This window comes from Salvelinus alpinus, chromosome 7, assembly GCF_045679555.1.
Source record: "Salvelinus alpinus chromosome 7, SLU_Salpinus.1, whole genome shotgun sequence".
Classification (NCBI taxonomy): domain Eukaryota; kingdom Metazoa; phylum Chordata; class Actinopteri; order Salmoniformes; family Salmonidae; genus Salvelinus; species Salvelinus alpinus.
The window spans coordinates 5,087,069-5,109,378 of record NC_092092.1 but is presented as its reverse complement, the minus strand read 5'-3'; the positions used below and the strand labels follow the sequence as shown (position 1 = coordinate 5,109,378).

Sequence of the window (22,310 nt, the reverse complement as noted above, 5' to 3'; positions counted from 1 at the left end):
CCAGTATCTCTCACATAACTAGAATGAGTTTCACTTTCTATGAACCCTCTCTGCTCTGATAGACATGAGCCTGCAACTCTCATCTCTCCAGCGTTGCACTTCATTTATTTCCTTATAGAATCATAACCGCGCAAAGGGTTCTGAAGGAACTGCAGCACCCCTAAATTGAAATGTACATTTGCCAAAGTTATGGAATTACTGCTGTCTGTTCATAAATAAATAAAATCAGAATAGCCTACTACACCATGAGAATGCCTATAATTTAGCCTCAGTATAAATATCTTCTTTTATTTTTTTATTGCCTAGCTGTGGATTGTAGCGCAATAACAAGGTATAAACTAGCCGGGAACGCGCTGCAAATCTGTCCGTGAAAAAAACAGCATGCAGACAAAACAGGCCTTTCGCGATATTTCAAATACAATCAAGGGAAAACACAGGTTGTAAAGAAAATGGCTACTGCTGAAAATAGAACACTATGCTGTACCAAAATATTAGATCGACTTCCAAATATTGTTTTACAAAAAAAAGAGAGATAGGGTTTTGGCTTGAGCGGATCGGCCATCACCAGCAAGTGAGTTGCGCATCTTTGGGTGAGTCGGTGAAACTGGAAAACATATTTAGGCCTATAATTTCCTCCTCATGTTGTAGCCGACAATATGTGTCTCCACACACCTAGATATATTGATGGATTCAAGACAATGTCGTTTTTATTGATCTCACATTTTGTTTGTCAGTGTCAAAGTATCCTGCCATTTCGATCATTTGTGCGGTATACCCCATTATTTCTATCTCTACTTTGCACATTCTTCCACTGCAAATCTACCATTCCAGTGTTTTACTTGCTATATTGTATTTACTTTGCCACCATGGCCTTTTTTTTTGCCTTCGCCTCCTTTATCTCACCTCACTTGCTCACATTGTATATAGACTTATTTTTTCTACTGTATTATTGACTGTATGTTTGTTTTACTCCATGTGTAACTCTGTGTTGTTGTATGTGTCGAAACTGCTTCGCTTTATCTTGGCCAGATCGCAATTGTAAAATGAGAACTTGTTCTCAACTTGCCTACCTGGTTAAATAAAGGTGAAATAAAAATAAATGAAATTAACATTATGCCAACGTCTCCAGGCATGTAAAATAAAGTAGAATAGTATGAAATGCATTTTGATAAAAGGCCACATTTTCCCGCACCCTAGGCTACTAAAAAGTCTCTCCATGTGTACAACTTCTGTACGTGCCTCTCCTCTACTGCTCAATGCCACGACGCAAATGCGATGATAATGCAATGCAACGCTTTATTATACCGTTTGGGAAACACTGGTTGGCTGCTGACTAGCACACATAGTTATTGACTACGTCCCGTTTTAGCTCGCTCATTAAAATGTCTTCATCGAAATGACGGATGTCCTCTTATCAGCTCATCTGTCCCTTATGCCAGTTTGTACATCTCAATTGTTAGTATAAACCACATTTGTTTATTAAGCAAGTCAGCCATATCAGCTGTTTTTTTTTTTTTTAAATGCTTCCCCTCGGGGCACTTGAAAGCGCAAACAGACTAGCACCCAGGCTATGACAATCAATGTCAGAGGACTGGCCACCCCTCATAGCCTGGTTCCTCTCTAGGTTTCTTCCTAGGTTCTGGCCTTTCTAGGGAGTTTTTCCTAGCCATCGTGCTTCTACACCTGCATTGCTTGCTGTTTGGGGTTTTAGGCTGGGTTTCTGTACAGCACTTTGAGATATCAGCTGATGTAAGAAGGGCTATATAAATACATTTGATTTGATTTGAATGTTATGAAGCACAAAAATCTCATTGAAACAGAAAATCATTGCCAGTCAAAATATTTTAATTTGACAGGAAGGACACCATTATAAGCCTGTGGGTGAACATTACAACAACCAAATGATTGTAAACGTTTGGGCCATTGTGATAAGTTACAAACGTGGTATTAGCATATATTTATATCATTTTCCAATTACAATGCCTCACTGGATCCATTGTGTTCAAACTGCCCTCTATTGGCATCAAATTATACTATACAGTATATACCTATGCAATGAATAAATCGTTAAACAATATTGACAACAAATAATGAAATATTTAAGTATTGGCAAAAAGTTGTACAACGGCTTACATTATTATATTATTATTATATTAGAAATAGCAGTGAAAGATGAAATGAAAACATAAATATTGACTTGCATGGAACTTAAACAGCTTTCAAAATAGATGGTAAAACATTGAAAGAGTTGCATGTCATGGCGGCTTTGGGTCTGCAGCATAAAAAAGGCAACATTGTGTTAATATCTAGGAAACAAGCAATGGAAAAATGGCCTACATTATTAAAAGGTGTCAATAAGAGAAAATAAATACCAGCTTTGTGTGGTGATATTTAATTATCATTGGCTTTCATTTGAAATTAAACAAGTTGGCTAATTTGCATAGAATATAGCAGTCAGCAATAAAGCTATAATAACCTACTTTTTTTTTATATCTTAATAAGTATCTAAATATCCTAAAATATTTGCACGTGTTGACACAAATCCAGAAATATTCATATTTAGTATTTGGCAGTTAGCTGATATAATAATTTGTCAATTATAGTACTGCATTGTTTTTAAATGGCATTATCCTGATCATATGAAATATGATTACAGATATCACGATTTAAAAATAAAAATAAACTTTTGAAAATGAATCAAGACTATATAATAACAATAACGGATTGCATATGCAGCAAATAAAGTCATTATCCTACATACGTCACGCAGCACATTATGGTGTGAGACACAAATTTGGCAAAAATAACTACATACATCAACCCAGCACATTATGGTGTGAGACACAAATTTGGCAAAAATAACTACATATATCACAGGTTGATATAAGATCCTGTCTGTTACATTCTCATGGACTACTACACTCATAGAATTAGAATGAGTAGAACAGCCATAGCACTTATGATTCTATGGTTCTCATTCTGATTCTATGACGTCACTGTCCTGATTGATATCGGGGATTTCTTCATATCGCTCTAATCACTTCCTCCACACAGCTTCAGCAGCAGCTTCTGGTAGTCCCCAGAGGTATCACCCTGTCAGATGAAAAAAAATAAAAAAGCACATACAAGTAACAGCATGTTAAAAACAGACGCATTTTCCATAAGACAAACTAAGAAATAAACATAATTTACTTGTGAATTATTATTCAATAATTTACATAATTTTGGCAGCAATCTACCTCCATAGCATAAAAGCAGTGGATTGATTCCAACAATAGAATTTTAGCATAGTGATTATTTGTGTAAGGTACATACAGAGATGGCGGTGAACAGTGATTTCCCGTAGGTCTTCTGGTATGCCTGTCTGATATCCAGCATGTCCACCTCGGAGCGAGTCACCATGACCCGAATCAGAGTCCTGTCCTTGGTCCCAGCCCCCTAGGAACAACACATAGCACAGAGTGGTTAGTCATCAGTAAGTGCTAGGCCTGAAACATGGCTTGTGGTCGCCGTCACTATGGTGTCTAAATGTGTGTGTCAAAATACAATATGTCTAAAACACTATCGTGATAGAAACTACAGGACATGTCTCAGGGCTACACTTAAACATGGTTAAAGGACATTTCCATCAGCGGAGTCAGAGTGTGTGGAGTCAGAATGCGTAGGGTCCGAGTGCCCGCGGGTCAAAGTAAGAGCACAGTCAGATGTAAGAGACAGTGTTTCTTTCTTACCGCCATGGACTTGTGCAGCCTCTCTGCAAAGTATTCAGGAGTGTTCCTGATGCATTTCACTGGAACACAACAAGACAAGGCTTTTAGTTCATAGAGAAGAAACAGGACTAACCTTACTACCGGCTGAGTCACAAATGCCGCCACATTCCCTGTATAGAGCCCTATGGATCCTGGGCAAAAGTAGTGCACTAGATAAGAAATGGGGTGCCATTTGGGATGCAGACACTGTCCTATCAAACCAATTCAAATCAGATCCTCAATCACCTGATTCAAATCAGATCCTCAATCAACTGATTCTAAACATTCAACAGCTATGGGATCTCAGATCCCAAAAGTGATAGTTACTGAACTTTGAGAATAAGTCACACTGTTCTCTCCTTGCAGTGACCAGCTGGTTACTACAGACACTGTTCTCTCCTTGCAGTGACCAGCTGGTTATTACAGACACTGTTCTCTCCTTGCAGTGACCAGTTGGTTATTACAGACACTGTTCTCTCCTTGCAGTGACCAGCTGGTTATTACAGACACTGTTCTCTCCTTGCAGTGACCAGCTGGTTATTACAGACACTGTTCTCTCCTTGCAGTGACCAGCTGGTTATTACAGACACTGTTCTCTCCTTGCAGTGACCAGTTGGTTATTACAGACACTGTTCTCTCCTTGCAGTGACCAGCTGGTTATTACAGACACTGTTCTCTCCTTGCAGTGACCAGCTGGTTATTACAGACACTGTTCTCCCCTTGCAGTGACCAGCTGGTTACTACAGACACTGTTCTCTCCTTGCAGTGACCAGCTGGTTATTACTGACACTGTTCTCTCCTTGCAGTGACCAGCTGGTTATTACAGACACTGTTCTCTCCTTGCAGTGACCAGCTGGTTATTACAGACACTGTTCTCTCCTTGCAGTGACCAGCTGGTTATTACAGACACTGTTCTCTCCTTGCAGTGACCAGTTGGTTATTACAGACACTGTTCTCTCCTTGCAGTGACCAGCTGGTTATTACAGACACTGTTCTCTCCTTGCAGTGACCAGCTGGTTATTACAGACACTGTTCTATCCTTGCAGTGACCAGCTGGTTATTACAGACACTGTTCTCTCCTTGCAGTGACCAGCTGGTTATTACTGAACTTACCCACAGCCACCATGCCATCCTCCACGTTTCCAGACATCTCCCTGCAGATGCTCTTCACAATGTCTCTACCACTCATCTGCTGGTACTCATTGAACACTAGCAGAAACAAGAAACACAGGGCAGTGGTTGTTATAACCTCGTCATAATGCTATAACATGCCAACGAAACCACAGGCAAGGTTATAACCACGTGGTAAGGTTATAAACATAGGCAAGGTTGTTATAAACATGTAGTAGATTTTTATAACCATAGGCAAGGTTGTTATAAATATGTAATACAGGTTATAATATACTAATGAGCCATAGGCAAGGTTGTTATAAACATGTAGTAGATTGTTATAACCATAGGCAAGGTTGTTATAAACATGTAATACAGGTTATAATATACTAATGAGCCATAGGCAGGGTTGTTATGACTTTGGTTAACCACATAAATAAAGCAAATAAAATATGTTTGTAGAAATAGTGTTGAGATAGACATATATAATATAGACATATAATATAGATTAATATAGATATATATAATAGACATATATAATAGACATATAATATATACAATATAGATATATATATAATACAGACGTATATATAATATAGACATATATAATATAGATATATATAATATAGACATATACTGTACTGTCATAACAGTATAACTGGTATGAGGAACTACAACCCTTTGAGAGAAACAGAACTGACTTGGTAATATAAACACAGTGCAGTATGATTACCTACCTGCTCTCAGGTAACACAGTAGGATTACCTACCTGCTCTCAGGTAACACAGTAGGATTACCTACCTGCTCTCAGGTAACACAGTAGGATTACCTACCTGCTCTCAGGTAACACAGTAGGATTACCTACCTGCTCTCAGGTAACACAGTAGGATTACCTACCTGCTCTCAGGTAACACAGTAGGATTACCTACCTGCTCTCAGGTAACACAGTAGGATTACCTACCTGCTCTCAGGTAACACAGTAGGATTACCTACCTGCTCTCAGGTAACACAGTAGGATTACCTACCTGCTCTCAGGTAACACAGTAGGATTACCTACCTGCTCTCAGGTAACACAGTAGGATTACCTACCTGCTCTCAGGTAACACAGTAGGATTACCTACCTGCTCTCAGGTAACACAGTAGGATTACCTACCTGCTCTCAGGTAACACAGTAGGATTACCTACCTGCTCTCAGGTAACACAGTAGGATTACCTACCTGCTCTCAGGTAACACAGTAGGATTACCTACCTGCTCTCAGGTAACACAGTAGGATTACTACTGGAACACAGTATGATTACCTACCTGCTCTCAGGTAACACAGTAGGATTACCTACCTGCTCTCAGGTAACACAGTAGGATTACCTACCTGCTCTCAGGTAACACAGTAGGATTACCTACCTGCTCTCAGGTAACACAGTAGGATTACCTACCTGCTCTCAGGTAACACAGTAGGATTACCTACCTGCTCTCAGGTAACACAGTAGGATTACCTACCTGCTCTCAGGTAACACAGTAGGATTACTACTGGAACACAGTATGATTACCTACCTGCTCTCAGGTGGGGTTTGCTCCTGGAACACAGTATGGCGTTGAACTGGGACTCATCCGTCCCCACTTTGTTCTCCCCGGCAGCATACAGTTTCTAACACACAGCATCACATGATCAGTTTCTAACACACAGCATCACATGATCAGTTTCTAACACACAGCATCACATGATCAGTTTCTAAACACACAGCATCACACGATCAGTTTCTAACACACAGCATCACATGATCAGTTTCTAACACACACATGAAAACGATCCGTTTCTAACACACACATGAAAACGATCCGTTTCTAACAACATAATCATTACAAGTCATGAACTGCTTGCCTATGATTATGGAAGCATATCTCTGCCTATATTTTCCAATTATATATATTTTTAAATAAATAACTTTCAGCCTTAGATAATGCCCACTTTCCTGTTATCCTTTTGCCCTACAGGGTATATAAACAGTATTGTTTGGCATCAGATAGATCTTTAAAACAGTAACATTTCTATTACATTACCAGAACAAGAAAGAGTGTTCACCTGAGCATCCTGTTTGGCTATGTTGATGTCCACTTGTTCCCTCTCGTCTCGATTTCCCTACAAACAGGAAGTGAAGAATTGTTTTACAACAAAAAAAGGATTGGATGAGTCTCAAATAACATCCTATATAGTGCACTACGTTTGACCAGGCTAATGCACCCTATTCCCTGTATAGTGCACTACGTTTGACCAGGCTAATGCACCCTATTCCCTGTATAGTGCACTACGTTTGACCAGGCTAATGCACCCTATTCCCTGTATAGTGCACTACGTTCGACCAGGCTAATGCACCCTATTCCCTGTATAGTGCACTACGTTTGACCAGGCTAATGCACCCTATTCCCTGTATAGTGCACTACGTTCGACCAGGCTAATGCACCCTATTCCCTGTATAGTGCACTACGTTTGACCAGGCTAATGCACCCTATTCCCTGTATAGTGCACTACGTTTGACCAGGCTAATGCATCCCTATTCCCTGTATAGTGCACTACGTTTGACCAGGCTAATGCACCCTATTCCCTGTATAGTGCACTACGTTCGACCAGGCTAATGCACCCTATTCCCTGTATAGTGCACTACGTTCGACCAGGCTAATGCACCCTATTCCCTGTATAGTGCACTACGTTTGACCAGGCTAATGCACCCTATTCCCTGTATAGTGCACTACGTTTGACCAGAGCCTTGGGATGCAGATTATATTATAACAGCAGAGTACTGGTATCGTGGAAGGAATTTGACACAAGAAAACTGTAAACTTATCCTCCCCAATTGCTGTAATTTCTTCCATAAAACTTTAATGGTATCTTTATAGTAGTTCTTACTTCCTGACTCAAGAGTGTACGTCTCAATTGGCACCCTATTCCCAGGGTCCATAGGGCCCTGGTCAAAAGTAGTGCACTATGTAGGGAATAGGGCTCTGGTCAAAAGTAGTGCACTATGTAGGGAATAGGGCTCTGGTCAAAAGTAGTGCACTATGTAGGGAATAGGGCTCTGGTCAAAAGTAGTGCACTATGTAGGGAATAGGGCTCTGGTCAAAAGTAGTGCACTATGTAGGGAATAGGGCTCTGGTCAAAAGTAGTGCACTATGTAGGGAATAGGGCTCTGGTCAAAAGTAGTGCACTATGTAGGGAATAGGGCTCTGGTCTAAAGTAGTGCACTATGTAGGGAATAGGGCTCTGGTCTAAAGTAGTGCACTATGTAGGGAATAGGGCTCTGGTCTAAAGTAGTGCACTATGTAGGGAATAGGGCTCTGGTCTATAGTAGTGCACTATGTAGGGAATAGGGCTCTGGTCTAAAGTAGTGCACTATGTAGGGAATAGGGCTCTGGTCTAAAGTAGTGCACTATGTAGGGAATAGGGCTCTGGTCTATAGTAGTGCACTATGTAGGGAATAGGGCTCTGGTCTAAAGTAGTGCACTATGTAGGGAATAGGGCTCTGGTCTATAGTAGTGCACTATGTAGGGAATAGGGCTCTGGTCAAAAGTAGTGCACTATGTAGGGAATAGGGCTCTGGTCAAAAGTAGTGCACTATGTAGGGAATAGGGCTCTGGTCTATAGTAGTGCACTATGTAGGGAATAGGGCTCTGGTCTAAAGTAGTGCACTATGTAGGGAATAGGGCTCTGGTCAAAAGTAGTGCACTATGTAGGGAATAGGGCTCTGGTCAAAAGTAGTGCACTATGTAGGGAATAGGGCTCTGGTCAAAAGTAGTGCACTATGTAGGGAATAGGGCTCTGGTCTATAGTAGTGCACTATGTAGGGAATAGGGCTCTGGTCTATAGTAGTGCACTATGTAGGGAATAGGGCTCTGGTCAAAAGTAGTGCACTATGTAGGGAATAGGGCTCTGGTCAAAAGTAGTGCACTATGTAGGGAATAGGGCTCTGGTCTAAAGTAGTGCACTATGTAGGGAATAGGGCTCTGGTCTATAGTAGTGCACTATGTAGGGAATAGGGCTCTGGTCTAAAGTAGTGCACTATGAAGGGAATAGGGCTCTGGTCTAAAGTAGTGCACTATATAGGGAATAGGGCTCTGGTCTAAAGTAGTGTACTATGTAGGGAATAGGGCTCTGGTCTATAGTAGTGTACTATATAGGGAACAGGTTGCCATTTGGGACGTACACTCAGAAAGGAAGTGGCTACAGTAGATGTTTATCTTGTTTATTTATGTTTTAGGGCGATAGCAGTTTACTATCTACTACAGTAGATGTTTATCTTGAGGGCGATAGCAGTTTAATACAAGTATTTTGGTTTCCTGAGTCTTTTTAATCTTAGCATTTCAGAACTGTTAACGAAACTTAAGGATAATAATATGTGTAGCCATCAGATAGCCAATGGAAAGTGCAAGAGCATCAACTATGTTGAGTACTGGGAAGTTGCCCTAATTAAAATCAGCTTTAGCCTTCACTTTCAAAGCCGTTACTCAATGATAACGATTAACAACATATCAAATCAACATATTAAAAACCATTAACAACACATCAACGGTTACCTGACAGAGGGAGACGAGGAGCCTACGGAAGTGTCCTGATGTGTCATTAATGATGGCATCCTCCAGTTTCTTACCATACTCTGAAACACACAGCATTTACATGATACCCTGAATGAAACAACATTTCAGCCCCACCCTGAAACAAACTGCTTTTCAGCCCTACCCTGAAACAAACTGCCTTTCAGCCCTACCCTGAAACAAACTGCCTTTCAGCCCTACCCTGAAACAAACTGCCTTTCAGCCCTACCCTGAAACAAACTGCCTTTCAGCCCTACCCTGAAACAAACTGCCTTTCAGCCCTACCCTGAAACAAACTGCCTTTCAGCCCTACTCTGAAACACACTGCCTTTCAGCCCTACCCTGAAACACACAGCCTTTCAGCCCTACCCTGAAACACACAGCCTTTCAGCCCTACCCTGAAACACACTGCCTTTCAGCCCTACTCTGAAACACACTGCCTTTCAGCCCTACCCTGAAACACACTGCCTTTCAGCCCTACCCTGAAACACACTGCCTTTCAGCCCTACTCTGAAACAAACTGCCTTTCAGCCCTACCCTGAAACAAACTGCCTTTCAGCCCTACTCTGAAACAAACTGCCTTTCAGCCCTACTCTGAAACAAACTGCCTTTCAGCCCTACTCTGAAACAAACTGCCTTTCAGCCCTACCCTGAAACAAACTGCCTTTCAGCCCTACTCTGAAACAAACTGCCTTTCAGGTCTACCCTGAAACAAATTGCTTTTCAGCCCTACCCTGAAACACACTGCCTTTCAGCCCTACTCTGAAACACAAAGCATTTCAGATTATCACAAAAGTAAATGTGTCTAGCTGCCTTCCCAACACATAACCGGTCAAAATGTATCAACATAGCTAAGACACATTTACTTGTATGACAAACTGGCAATGCTTTGTGTTTCACGAGTATGAATTGAAAATGCTGTGTGTTTCAGAATATGGATGAAATACTGTGTGTTTTCAGGAGTAGGCCAGACACTTACCGTTTTTGTAAATTTGATTAATTTCTCTGATTTCTGCATTGGAGCGAGATGACAGGATCTCAATCAGACAGGCCTCATCGGTACCTGCACCCTGTCCAGAGAACAAAACAGGTTAAAGGGAACATTTAAGGTGTATACATGTTACAAGTAAAAACATTTACTAAAATCGAATGACTAAGAATCATCTTGAAGATAAGAATATTTATTGTCCAAGTATGCTACAATCAAAAGCAACATTTTCTTGATACAGTAACTACGGCAAGCTAAATTGATTTTGTACAATGTCTGAGCAATGAACAATTCACGACCCCCACATGCCTGACTTTTGTCTTTAAAAATTGAGCTTTTCTTTCTATTCCTTACTGAGATGACTCACTAAATAAGAGACCCAAAAAGGTGGCTACTATAAAGAAAATCTGGGATGTGTTCAGTAGGAAGACTGAACACAGTCTTGTCCAATAATATAAGAACTTCTAATGAACATGACCCCCGGTGTAGAGAAGAATGAATAACAGCCCAACTCACCGCTATGGCTTCTTTGAGTTGAGATGTATCAAACTTGGCTGGTGTCTGCAACATGGCAATAGCCAGCTTCTCAAAGTTCCCAGTCAGCTCAGACTTTAGATCGTGGAATAAATCCTGTGAAATAGAAGATTGTGTAAGAGGTCACGCAAGATGTGCCCTAAATGGCACCCTATTCCCTTTATAGTGCACTACTTTTAACCAGAGCCCTATTCCCTTTATAGTGCACTACTTTTAACCAGAGCCTTGAGCAAGGCACGTCCACAACAACGGCTCTATCCTGAATATATAAATATTTGGGGTCACTTAGAAATGTCCTTGTTTTTGAAAGAAAATCAAACATTTTTGTCCATTAAAATAACATCAAATTGATCAGAAATACAGTGTAGACATTGTTAATGTTGTAAATGACTATTGTAGCTGGAAACGGCAGATTTGTAATGAGAATATCTACATAGGCATACAGAGGCCCATTATCAGCAACAATCACTCCTGTGTTCCAATGGCACAATGTGTTAGCTAATCCAAGTTTATCATTTTAAAAGGCTAATTGATCATTAAAAGACCCTTTCGCAATTAGGCCAGCATCCCGGAGTCTCCTCTTCACTGTTGATGTTGAGACAGGTGTTGAACTCCAACAATATAGGGAACCACACAACAATATAGGGAACCATTACTGCAGTGTAAACCTCACCTTCCCATAAGTGGTTTTGTAGGCTGCAACCATTGGAACTCTCTGCTTGTTTGAGCGGCTCCCAAGAATCTCAATTATAGCTGCCTCATCCGTGCCTGTTGAAAATAATCTATTAATATTATTGTTACCAGTTTAACTGATAGTAAATTGAATGTGTATCACTAAATAATGTGTTCTTAATTGTAGAATATTCAACACGTGCAAATCTAGCCATAGAAAGTTTATATTTATAGAAGATTTACAGAATCGAATAAAATAAACTTAATTTTTTCCCAGAAGGAACTTCAGTTAAATAATGTGTTATTAGATTTGTACTTGAATGTCATTATCCATGATATAAGTGAATGTCTGTAATGATGAAGTACTGACCAAAGCCCTTCATGGCCTTGCGGAGGACTTCCACATCCCTCAGAGGGTCCGCGCCTGGATAGTCCTTAATAACACCCCTGTAGCCTCTCTAATGACAAATACAAGAAAATACTGACACTGAAGCAAGCAAATACTGAAACTGAAGATTAGAAATACTGAAACTGAAGATTAAAAATACTGAAACTGAAGATTAGAAGTACTGAAACTGAAGATTAGAAATACTGAAACTGAAGATTAGAAATACTGAAACTGAAGATTAGAAATACTGAAACTGAAGATTAGAAATACTGAAACTGAAGATTAGAAATACTGAAACAAGGAAACACTTTGTAAAGCATATTAGGAAATACAAATCCAATGTAAATAAATGTAACACTGAGTAATTGGTTGATGATTTCACGTTGAAGACAACAACATATAGAGACTCTCACGTTGATGGCAGGTGAATAAGGAGTTGCCGGAACACCACCTCCATATCCTGGCATGGAAGGGTTGGGGGCCGGGGCTCCACCAGGGTAGCCAGGCATGGGCTGCTGTCCTGGGGTAGGCCCGCCCGGGTACCCCTGGGGTTGACCTGGGGCAGGACCACCTGGGTACCCCTGGGGTTGACCTGGGGCAGGACAGCCTGGGTACCCCTGGGGTTGACCTGGGGCAGGACCACCTGGGTACCCCTGGGGTTGACCTGGAGCAGGACAGCCTGGGTACCCCTGGGGCATACCTCCACCTGGCTGGAGGAAAAGGGGAGCTGATTAGCTGGGATCACGTTACTGACTCTGGTATTGTGCCCAGATGCCACTCTATTCCCTACATAGTGCACTACTTTAGACCAGGGCCCACCCTATTCCCTACATAGTGCACTACTTTAGACCAGGGCCCACCCTATTCCCTACATAGTGCACTACTTTAGACCAGGGCCCACCCTATTCCCTACATAGTGCACTACTTTAGACCAGGGCCCACCCTATTCCCTACATAGTGCACTACTTTAGATCAGGGCCCACCCTATTCCCTACATAGTGCACTACTTTAGACCAGGGCCCACCCTATTCCCTACATAGTGCACTACTTTTGACCAGGGCCCACCCTATTCCCTACATAGTTCCCTTTTGACCAAGGCCCATAGGAATAAGGTGCCATTTGTGCCGAGAGAAACAGCTTGGTACAATTTAAGGCCATGTGGCAAACAATAATGCAGGTACTAGGGATAGAGGAGTGACCATGCAGGTACTAGGGATGGAGGAGTGACCATGTAGGTACTAGGGATAGAGGAGTGACCATGCAGGTACTAGGGATAGAGGAGTGACCATGTAGGTACTAGGGATAGAGGAGTGACCATGTAGGTACTAGGGATGGAGGAGTGACCATGTAGGTACTAGGGATGGAGGAGTGACCATGCAGGTACTAGGGATAGAGGAGTGACCATGTAGGTACTAGGGATGGAGGAGTGACCATGCAGGTACTAGGGATGGAGGAGTGACCATGTAGGTACTAGGGATAGAGGAGTGACCATGTAGGTACTAGGGATAGAGGAGTGACCATGCAGGTACTAGGGATGGAGGAGTGACCATGTAGGTACTAGGGATAGAGGAGTGACCATGTAGGTACTAGGGATAGAGGAGTGACCATGTAGGTACTAGGGATGGAGGAGTGACCATGTAGGTACTAGGGATGGAGGAGTGACCATGTAGGTACTAGGGATGGAGGAGTGACCATGTAGGTACTAGGGATGGAGGAGTGACCATGTAGGTACTAGGGATAGAGGAGTGACCATGTAGGTACTAGGGATGGAGGAGTGACCATGCAGGTACTAGGGATAGAGGAGTGACCATGCAGGTACTAGGGATGGAGGAGTGACCATGTAGGTACTAGGGATAGAGGAGTGACCATGTAGGTACTAGGGATGGAGGAGTGACCATGCAGGTACTAGGGATAGAGGAGTGACCATGCAGGTACTAGGGATAGAGGAGTGACCATGCAGGTACTAGGGAGTGAGCATGTGGATCTGGGCAGAAGAGATGTTGTCGTTGTTTGTCTGTAAGTTGTTTTTAGCATGTTTAGGTTTGTATCTGGTGTGGGGACAAAACTGCAAACTGAAATATAATATTAAAAATAAAAAAAGAATAGGGTGTCATTTGAGACGTAACAGACTCCACGTGTTACAGGGAGTGGAGATGACGTGGTAGATAGAGCTGATTTAGAGGCTGTCAGTATGTCGGTAATAACTTGCTTCTTAGTTACTTGGTGTAAGATAAGTTATATTTACCATGCCACCAGCAGGGGCTCCACCCCAACCACCTGGAGAACAAACACAGAGAGTGGTGCATATTTTAGTAGAATTTTAATATCGAAAACACAGGATAACTTCAAATATGGATCGTTTATCAAGTTCGGTGCCTTTTGAGAACATTTTTAAATTTTAACATTCTATAATAAAAAGCACGTTTTTTTTTTTCATTAAGTTGAACAACACATTTTCTCATCTGAAGAGACTCAATTATTTAAAAAAATACTATAGTAAGTGGCAGATAAAGTAACAGGGTTGAATGCAATTTAAATAAGCCATAAATCTCATTGAGACGTGGGGGAATGGAATATTATTGTGTGCAACAGGGAGTGGCAATTGAACGCAAGCTTCACAAAACAAATGTGAAGGTGTACAAACATTTCTAGCCTGTCTATCTATGGATAACGGGTTTGACGTGTTTTGCTCAAGCCGCTCAATTTTCCACCACAAAACACCAGAAAATGACCAAAAATAGAAGCGCCAGATCACCTGCTTTAACGCTATGATTTGACTATTAGATGTTCGATGTTTATTTGGAGAAAAAACATAGTTTTTTAAAGGAATAGTTTTACCATATTAACAAGAGCCCAGTTCATGTAACAGGTTTGACCTGAGGGACATACGTAAATGATTCACTAAGAAATAAATAATCATCTTCAGAAATGACTTTTGTCAAAGCAACAAAACATAACTAGGGCTTTACAACGATGGTGAAACGTAGAGAAAATGTTACGGTTAAAATAAGAAATCAGAGGGACACGTCAAAATGAAAATTGCACACTACGTAACATATGTGCACCTCTCTTTCTCTCCCTCCCCCTCTCTTTCTCTCCCTCCCCCTCTCTTTCTCTCCCTCCCCCTCTCTTTCTCTCCCTCCCCCCTTTGAGTGCATCTTGCTAGCTGTCACTCAAATGACGAGGGGCTGAAGTTCATTGGTTGAACTCTAATTGCTAGCGGGCTGGCCCACGTGAGGGAAAAATGTAGGGGGAAAAGCGCAGCACTGTTTCCAGAAAAACTAAGGATTTCATGGCTAATTGAGTTAAAACAGTAATTCTGCTCATAGATTATTATGCATGCCTCAACACTTAGTGAACGCCAAAGTTCCAGAGCACATTATTAAAAGGCACTTCATTTAACAGGCTTTTCAAATTCAATATGGGTGCAAAACGTTTTATTTAAAATATCAGGGACACAAAAGGCACTCTCTTCATAGAACAACCCATATACTGGACATTTGAATTGGAAAATGTATCCAAAATCATTGTGTATCAAGGTCACAGACCAGGGTCTCATCTCAGATTTCCTGTATACTAAAAAAAACAACACAACAAGCACACATTTGCACGACCATGAAAGCAAATAGCAATAGCCTTAGAGTTGACATGTGCCGGTGTTACTTAAAGGATTCTCTGGAATGTGGTGCTTATCTAGGTAAACAGGTAATCCAAAAAATGTAATATATTAGCAAAACCCTTACCTTGTGCTGGAGGCATGGAAGGATACCCTCCGGCCTGAGGAGGGAAGCCTCCCCCCTGAGGAAAACCTCCACCTGGTTGAGGGTAACCACCAGCCTGCTGGGATGGATAGCCCCCGGCTTGGGGCGGGTATCCCCCGGCTTGGGGCGGGTATCCCCCGGCTTGGGGCGGGTAGCCCCCGGCCTGAGGCGGGTAGCCCCCAGCCTGAGGCGGGTAACCTCCAGCCTGAGGCGGGTAACCTCCAGCCTGAGGCGGGTAACCTCCAGCTTGGGGTGGATATGCACCTGGTTGTGGGGGGTAGCCACCTGTCTGGGTAGGGTAACCAGGATAACTCATCTTTGGGACTTGAAAGAAAGAAAGCATTAGAAGTTAAGGCGTAAGTATTTAAAAACATATTTTTATGAGATACATATACATTTATGAGACACATATATATATATACACACACTGAGTGTACAAAACATTATGAACACCTACTCTTTCCATGACATAGACTGACCAGGTGAATCCATGTGAAAACTATGATCCCTTATGGTCACTTGTTAAATCAACTTCAAATCAGTGTAGATGAAGGGGAGGAGACGGGTTAAAGAAGGATTTTTAAGCCTTGAGACAATTGAGACATGGATTGTGTATGTGTGTCATTCAGAGGGTGAATGGGCAAGACAAATAACTACAGTGCCTTTGAACAGGGTATGGTAGAATGTGCCAGGCACACCGCTTTGAGTGTGTCAAGAACTGCAACGGTTTTTCACTCTCAACAGCTTCCTGTGTGTATCAAGAATGGTCCACCACCCAAAGGACATCCAGCCAACTTGACACAACTGTGGGAAGCATTGGAGTCAACATGGGCCAGCATCCCTGTGGAACGCTTTCGACACCTTGTAGAGTCCATGCCTCGACGAATTGAGGCTGTTTTGAGTAAAAAAGGGGGTGCAACTAATGTTTTGTACACTCAGTGTGTGTGTGTGTGTACACACACAGTGTACACAGAACCTATAGGGTCGGTTTCCCAGACACAGATTGAGCCTAGTCCTGTAGAATCTCCATTGAAAGTGCTTTTTAGTCCGGGACAGGAAACCGGCCCATAGAGTTTATTCAACTACGATTTTAAAAACAGTTTTGGTCGAATGGCCTTCATCACCTGAACAAACAAACCCTGAAATAAAAACATCCACTGGTTCATTATAACAGTCAGTGGACACTAGAGAACAGACCACCTACACCTAGCTACAGTTTTTTTCCTATGTTTCAATGTGTAAACCCACAAACAAAATGATAGACTATTACTATAGCTAAATGCATAAATGCCTGCACGTGCGGAAAAGTATTGCTCGTGTCCAACAAAATAGAATATACAGTCGCTAGTGAAAGTCTACAAAACCCCTTTGGCTAAATCTTCACATTTTGCTGCCTTAACATTTAATCCAGGAGAATAATAAATAACCTATTCCACATTTTCAAAGTGAAAGAAAAATGAGGGAACATTTTTCTATAAACACAAAGATGTGTTGATTAAGTATGTCTTCACATCCCAGAGGTAATACTTGATACAGGAGCCTCTTTGGTAGCCATTACAGCTGTGAATTAGAGTTTACTTTGCACAACATTTATTCATTTGTTTTTGTCAAAATTGTTGGGCTGTAAGGACATGACATCACACATACCCTCCCTAAAGGATCAGTTGAGGTATAATAACTGGAGAAAAGCGCTGACCAAAACTCTAGTCAAAGAATAGTGTAAAGCAGGGGTAGGAAATCCTGGTCCTGGAGAACTACAGACACTTCATGTTTTCCATATAACGGACTTGAAGACAAGGTGTGCTGAATTTAGGCAATCACTGAACTAATCAATTAACTCAGTTGATCAGGTGTGCTGAATTTAGGCAATCACTGAACTAATCAATTAACTCAGTTGATCAGGTGTGCTGAATTTAGGCAATCACTGAACTAATCAATTAACTCAGTTGATCAGGTGTGCTGAATTTAGGCAATCACTGAACTAATCAATTAACTCAGTTGATCAGGTGTGGTGAATTTAGGCAATCACTGAACTAATCAATTAACTCAGTTGATCAGGTGTGCTGAATTTAGGCAATCACTGAACTAATCAATTAACTCAGTTGATCAGGTGTGGTGAATTTAGGCAATCACTGAACTAATCAATTAACTCAGTTGATCAGGTGTGCTGAATTTAGGCAATCACTGAACTAATCAATTAACTCAGTTGATCAGGTGTGCTGAATTTAGGCAATCCCTGAACTAATCAATTAACTCAGTTGATCAGGTGTGCTGACGAGTTGAAACAAAATACTGAAGTACCGGAGATACTCCACGAACAGGGTGGTCTACCCCTGCTATAAAGGCATAGTTCCCAGTCGGCTAAAAAATATCCTGGAAGTATATTACAGAAGTAAAATATCCTGTAAGTTTATTACAGAAGTAAAATATCCTAGAAGTTTATTACAGAAGTAAAATATCCTAGAAGTATATTAGAGAAGTACAATATCCTAGAAGTATATTACAGAAGTAAAATATCCTAGAAGTATATTAGAGAAGTACAATATCCTAGAAGTATATTACAGAAGTAAAATATCCTAGAAGATGACGACTCAGTGAACTACATGGAAGTACCGTGGATGAACGATAATGACTCTGGGTTCAATTGAACAAACAGTATACTATTACAACCTATTGACCAGTATTCCATCACCAGGGGGCAAATCCACAAAGCGTCTCAGAGTAGAAAATCAGTCGTAAGTGCTGAGAATAAAGACATTTTTACTCCTGCTCTTATGGGTAAAAATAAAGACATCTTACTCCTGCTCTTATGGGTAAAAATAAAGACATCTTACTCCTGCTCTTATGGGTAAAAAATAAAGACATCTTACTCCTGCTCTTATGGGTAAAAATAAAGACATCTTACTCCTGCTCTTATGGGTAAAAATAAAAGCTATGCATGAAGCCTTGAGCCATAACAAGCATCATAATTGTCATGTTTTGTTCATTGATCTACACAAAATATTCCATAATGTCAAAGTGGAAAGAAAATTCTACAAATGTTTACAAATTAACATTTATCAACTAAAATATAGTCGGTGCATAAGTATTCACCCCCTTCGTTGAGGCAAGATGTAAGATTTGGCTTATCAAACGACAAAGTTATATGGACTCACTGTGTGTGAAATAGTAATAATGATGAATGCCTACCACTTCCTCTGTCCCCCATACATACAACATATTTTAGTTCCCTCAGTCAAGTAGTGCATTTCAAACACCATGTTGTGTTGCTGCCATGTTGTGTTGCTACCATGTGTCGCCATGTTGTGTTGCTACCATGTGTCACCATGTTGTGTTGCCATGCGTTGCTGCCATGCTATGTTGTGGTCTTAGGTCTTTCTGAACTGAGCTGCAGGACAGGAAGGAAACTGCTCAGGGATGTCACCATGAGGCCATTGGTGATTTTAAAACAGTTACAGAGTTCAAAGGCTTTGATGAGAGAAAACTGAGGATGGATCAACACCGTTGTAGTGACTCCACAATAATGACCTAAATGACAGAGTGAAAAGAAGAATAAAAATATACAGAGTAAAAATATTCCGAAACACATTTTTTTACCCTTCAGTGTGTGTACTTTCCTGCATTTATACTTGGGATATCCCTTTTTTTACCCTTCAGTGTGTGTACTTTCCTGCATTTATACTTGGGATATCGCTTTTCAACAGTAAAAGTAAAATGGCTGGAGGACATCTTTAACATAATGTTTAAACCTACTCTGAGCTGGGAGTTTTTGTTGTTGTCTTAAAAACAGGTTTACATCAGCACTCCTCCTTTGAGACACTCCTTGGACTGGTTAACCCAGACTGAGCAATTTAACCAGTAACATATGACGGGCGACTGGGTGTCCCCTACCCTACAGCACGCCCTCTCCCATCGTCACACATTCCAACATCTCCATGGAACCCTAAACATTGATTAATCTGAATAAACAGACCAGTACAGCCTAAAGCAGTTGCCCTGCTCTGTCATCGACTGACAGATTTCTACAACTAATGGGGCGTATTCCTCGTTGCTGATGCCTGCCAGATCTTACAACGCCTGGATTGGTATTTTACATACCATCTAACCACATTATACGTTAAAACAGTCAGTCGATGACATGGCACACAACAATTGGTTGACGCAAGCAACATCTGAGCAGGGTAACGCAACTATGACGTGGTTATGGTACTTTCACGACAACTGGGAACTTTCGAGAAAAAAAAACTAGGTCCGTGATCTTCGGACGGAAAGTCAGAGCTCTAGAAATATGCCCAAGTTTAGAATCCCCCCACCCCAAAGTTCCCAGTTGTCTTAAAACACACTGAAGTCAGAAGTAGGAGATTTCCCGAGTTCCCAGTTGTTTTGAACGTGGCATCTGCTAATACCTAAAAATACCTATCCAGACCGTTGTAAGATCTGGCAGGGTTCAGCAACGCCTGGGCAGAGGAACGCCCCATAAGGACACTCATTGCTCCAGAACTAGCTTCGAACACAAGAAATTGATCCGTCAATAGGCCTGCTCCTTTGATTTGAACGCAACAAAAGAACACCACAACACTAGTAATTTCCTACTACAGTAAAACAACGTCATTTCGGCTACATTAGGAGTGCTACAATGTAACCTTCCAGCCAACCAGAATCGGTGGTCTCACATGTTTCGTGTGTCCCTTTCACTGCTGAAAAATAATAATATATATATATATATTTCTACTAGGCTACACTAAAGCTGTTACATAATATTACAATCTAGCCTTCCAAGATGTCACATTGTAGCTAATTACACATCCTGAATTTGAGACAAAATGGCAGTTTGAGATTAAAGTACTTTAGAGCGTACTTAAAATCTTGTCGATCTGACCTTAATGCAAGAGAATAATAATAAGAAAACAATTGTAGACAAATAAATTATAACAATTAAACAGTGACCAATAGCTAAACCCAGGATCGTTCACAAATAAGAGCGATTTTAAATGGCGATTGTTAGATTTTGAACCGAAATGCGGATATGCGAGCGGCTTCGCATACATTATATAAATAAAGACATTCAGAAGCTTAAACCTGCACACAATTCTAGGACATTTCGAGTTGGCTTAGATCTGTATAAAACCTAACATTGAAGAATATAACCCTTTTCAAAGCAAAATAACTTGTGCCTTACTTGTTTCTGACGCTCGGGAATGTTGAAGGGAAGCGATTGAATGAGGAAGAGCTTAAAGATGGTTGCGCAGTGTAGTTGTGGGTGGGCTCTTCTCCTGATTTTAGCCTTGTTTCCACCAGAGGTTTCCACTGTGTTGGCAACAACCTTTGCATATAACAAACAGTCAAGTCATTCACTTTCAGTCAAATACAACAACAGCAAAAAATGCTTTGAAAGGTTTATAGCCTAATCATAGTGTCAGTCTAGATATGAATCTGTCAATAGTCTTAATTTTAATGTATGCCTATAGAGGCCTTATGTTTCAGTGTTTTGAAATGTAAATTAAAAAGTAGGCCTTGCAGTACAGAAATTGTCAGACACAATTAGGTCTAATGACCTATGAATTGCATGTATTTTCTTTGGGATTTATAGAAACTAATATGGATACGTTGGTTCACATAGTGACTTAGATATGTTAATTTAGAAGTAGCCTATTTAAGAAACAGAATACATCATCCTTAGCAAACACGTTTTAAGTTCTGGTGTTCTACAGTATTGCATTGCAGTGAACGGAGTGGGTGGAGAAAGGAGCCACTAGCACTCAGTATTAAACCAGTTGGCCAGCACAAAACCAATTTAAATTACACAGACTCTTAATGAGTAACTCCAATAACAAATGGTATTTATACATTTTATTAAAAGTATATTATATTTAAATATACACACTAGCTTTTCAACGTACCAGTATTTGTTAAAACGTATCATAAATGCTGGTATAAATAATAAAATATTACAAATAAAAGTACATCAAATCCCCACCATGGTCAGTCCATGTCAAGCAAAGAGACAGGTGTTCTTGATGTTTTGTCTACTCAGTGTATATTCCCAAAGTTTAGTATGTCTTTACAGGTTAAATTATTTTTGGAGGGGGAAAAAAATCTGTGATTGTGCTGCCAGCGTAAAATCCTCCTGCAAGGAGAATGTTAAATGTCTGGTGTTGTCTTGGTTACCTCTGTACACATCAAATCCAATTTTATTTGTCACATACGCCAAATACAACCTTACAGTGAAATGCTTACTTACAAGCCTTTAACCAACAATGCAGTTTTAAGAAAAATAAGTGTTAAGTAAAAATAAAATAAAAGTAACAAATAACTAAATAGCAGGAGTAAAAGAACAATAGCGAGGCTATATACAGCGGGTACCGGTACAGAGTCAATGTGGAGACTATATACAGGGGGTACCGGTACAGAGTCAATGTGGAGGCTATATACAGGGGGTACCGGTACAGTCAATGTGGAGGCTATATACAGGGGGTACCGGTACAGAGTCAATGTGGAGGCTATATACAGCGGGTACCAGTACAGA

General features: G+C 40.9%; 1 protein-coding gene across 1 annotated transcript; it reads right to left on the bottom strand.

Moving 5' to 3' along the window:
• Nucleotides 1-1,823: 1,823 nt before the first annotated feature.
• On the bottom strand, nt 1,824-21,096 carry LOC139580348 (annexin A4-like). Its single transcript, XM_071408915.1, has 15 exons — nt 20,964-21,096; nt 15,767-16,108; nt 14,269-14,300; nt 12,437-12,733; nt 12,006-12,093; nt 11,637-11,731; nt 10,946-11,059; nt 10,421-10,511; nt 9,424-9,503; nt 6,938-6,994; nt 6,409-6,502; nt 4,863-4,958; nt 3,732-3,790; nt 3,316-3,438; nt 1,824-3,093 (listed from the first exon to the last, which is right to left on the bottom strand). The coding sequence occupies exons 2-15, from the start codon at nt 16,098-16,100 to the stop codon at nt 3,034-3,036; spliced, it is 1,620 nt and encodes a 539-aa protein (XP_071265016.1). The 5' UTR covers nt 16,101-16,108; nt 20,964-21,096; the 3' UTR covers nt 1,824-3,033.
• Between the last annotated feature and the right edge of the window lie 1,214 nt (nt 21,097-22,310).

Bases quoted from the DNA above. Each gene is read 5' to 3' on its own strand.
- LOC139580348 (XM_071408915.1), bottom strand. From the start codon at position 16,100: ATGAGTTATCCTGGTTACCCTACCCAGACAGGTGGCTACCCCCCACAA. The intron at 9,504-10,420 runs GTAAGTGTCTGG...TGTGTGTTTCAG, and splicing joins TAATCAAATTTACAAAAACG to AGTATGGTAAGAAACTGGAG. The intron at 3,094-3,315 runs GTATGTACCTTA...TTCATCTGACAG, and splicing joins CACTGTTCACCGCCATCTCT to GGTGATACCTCTGGGGACTA.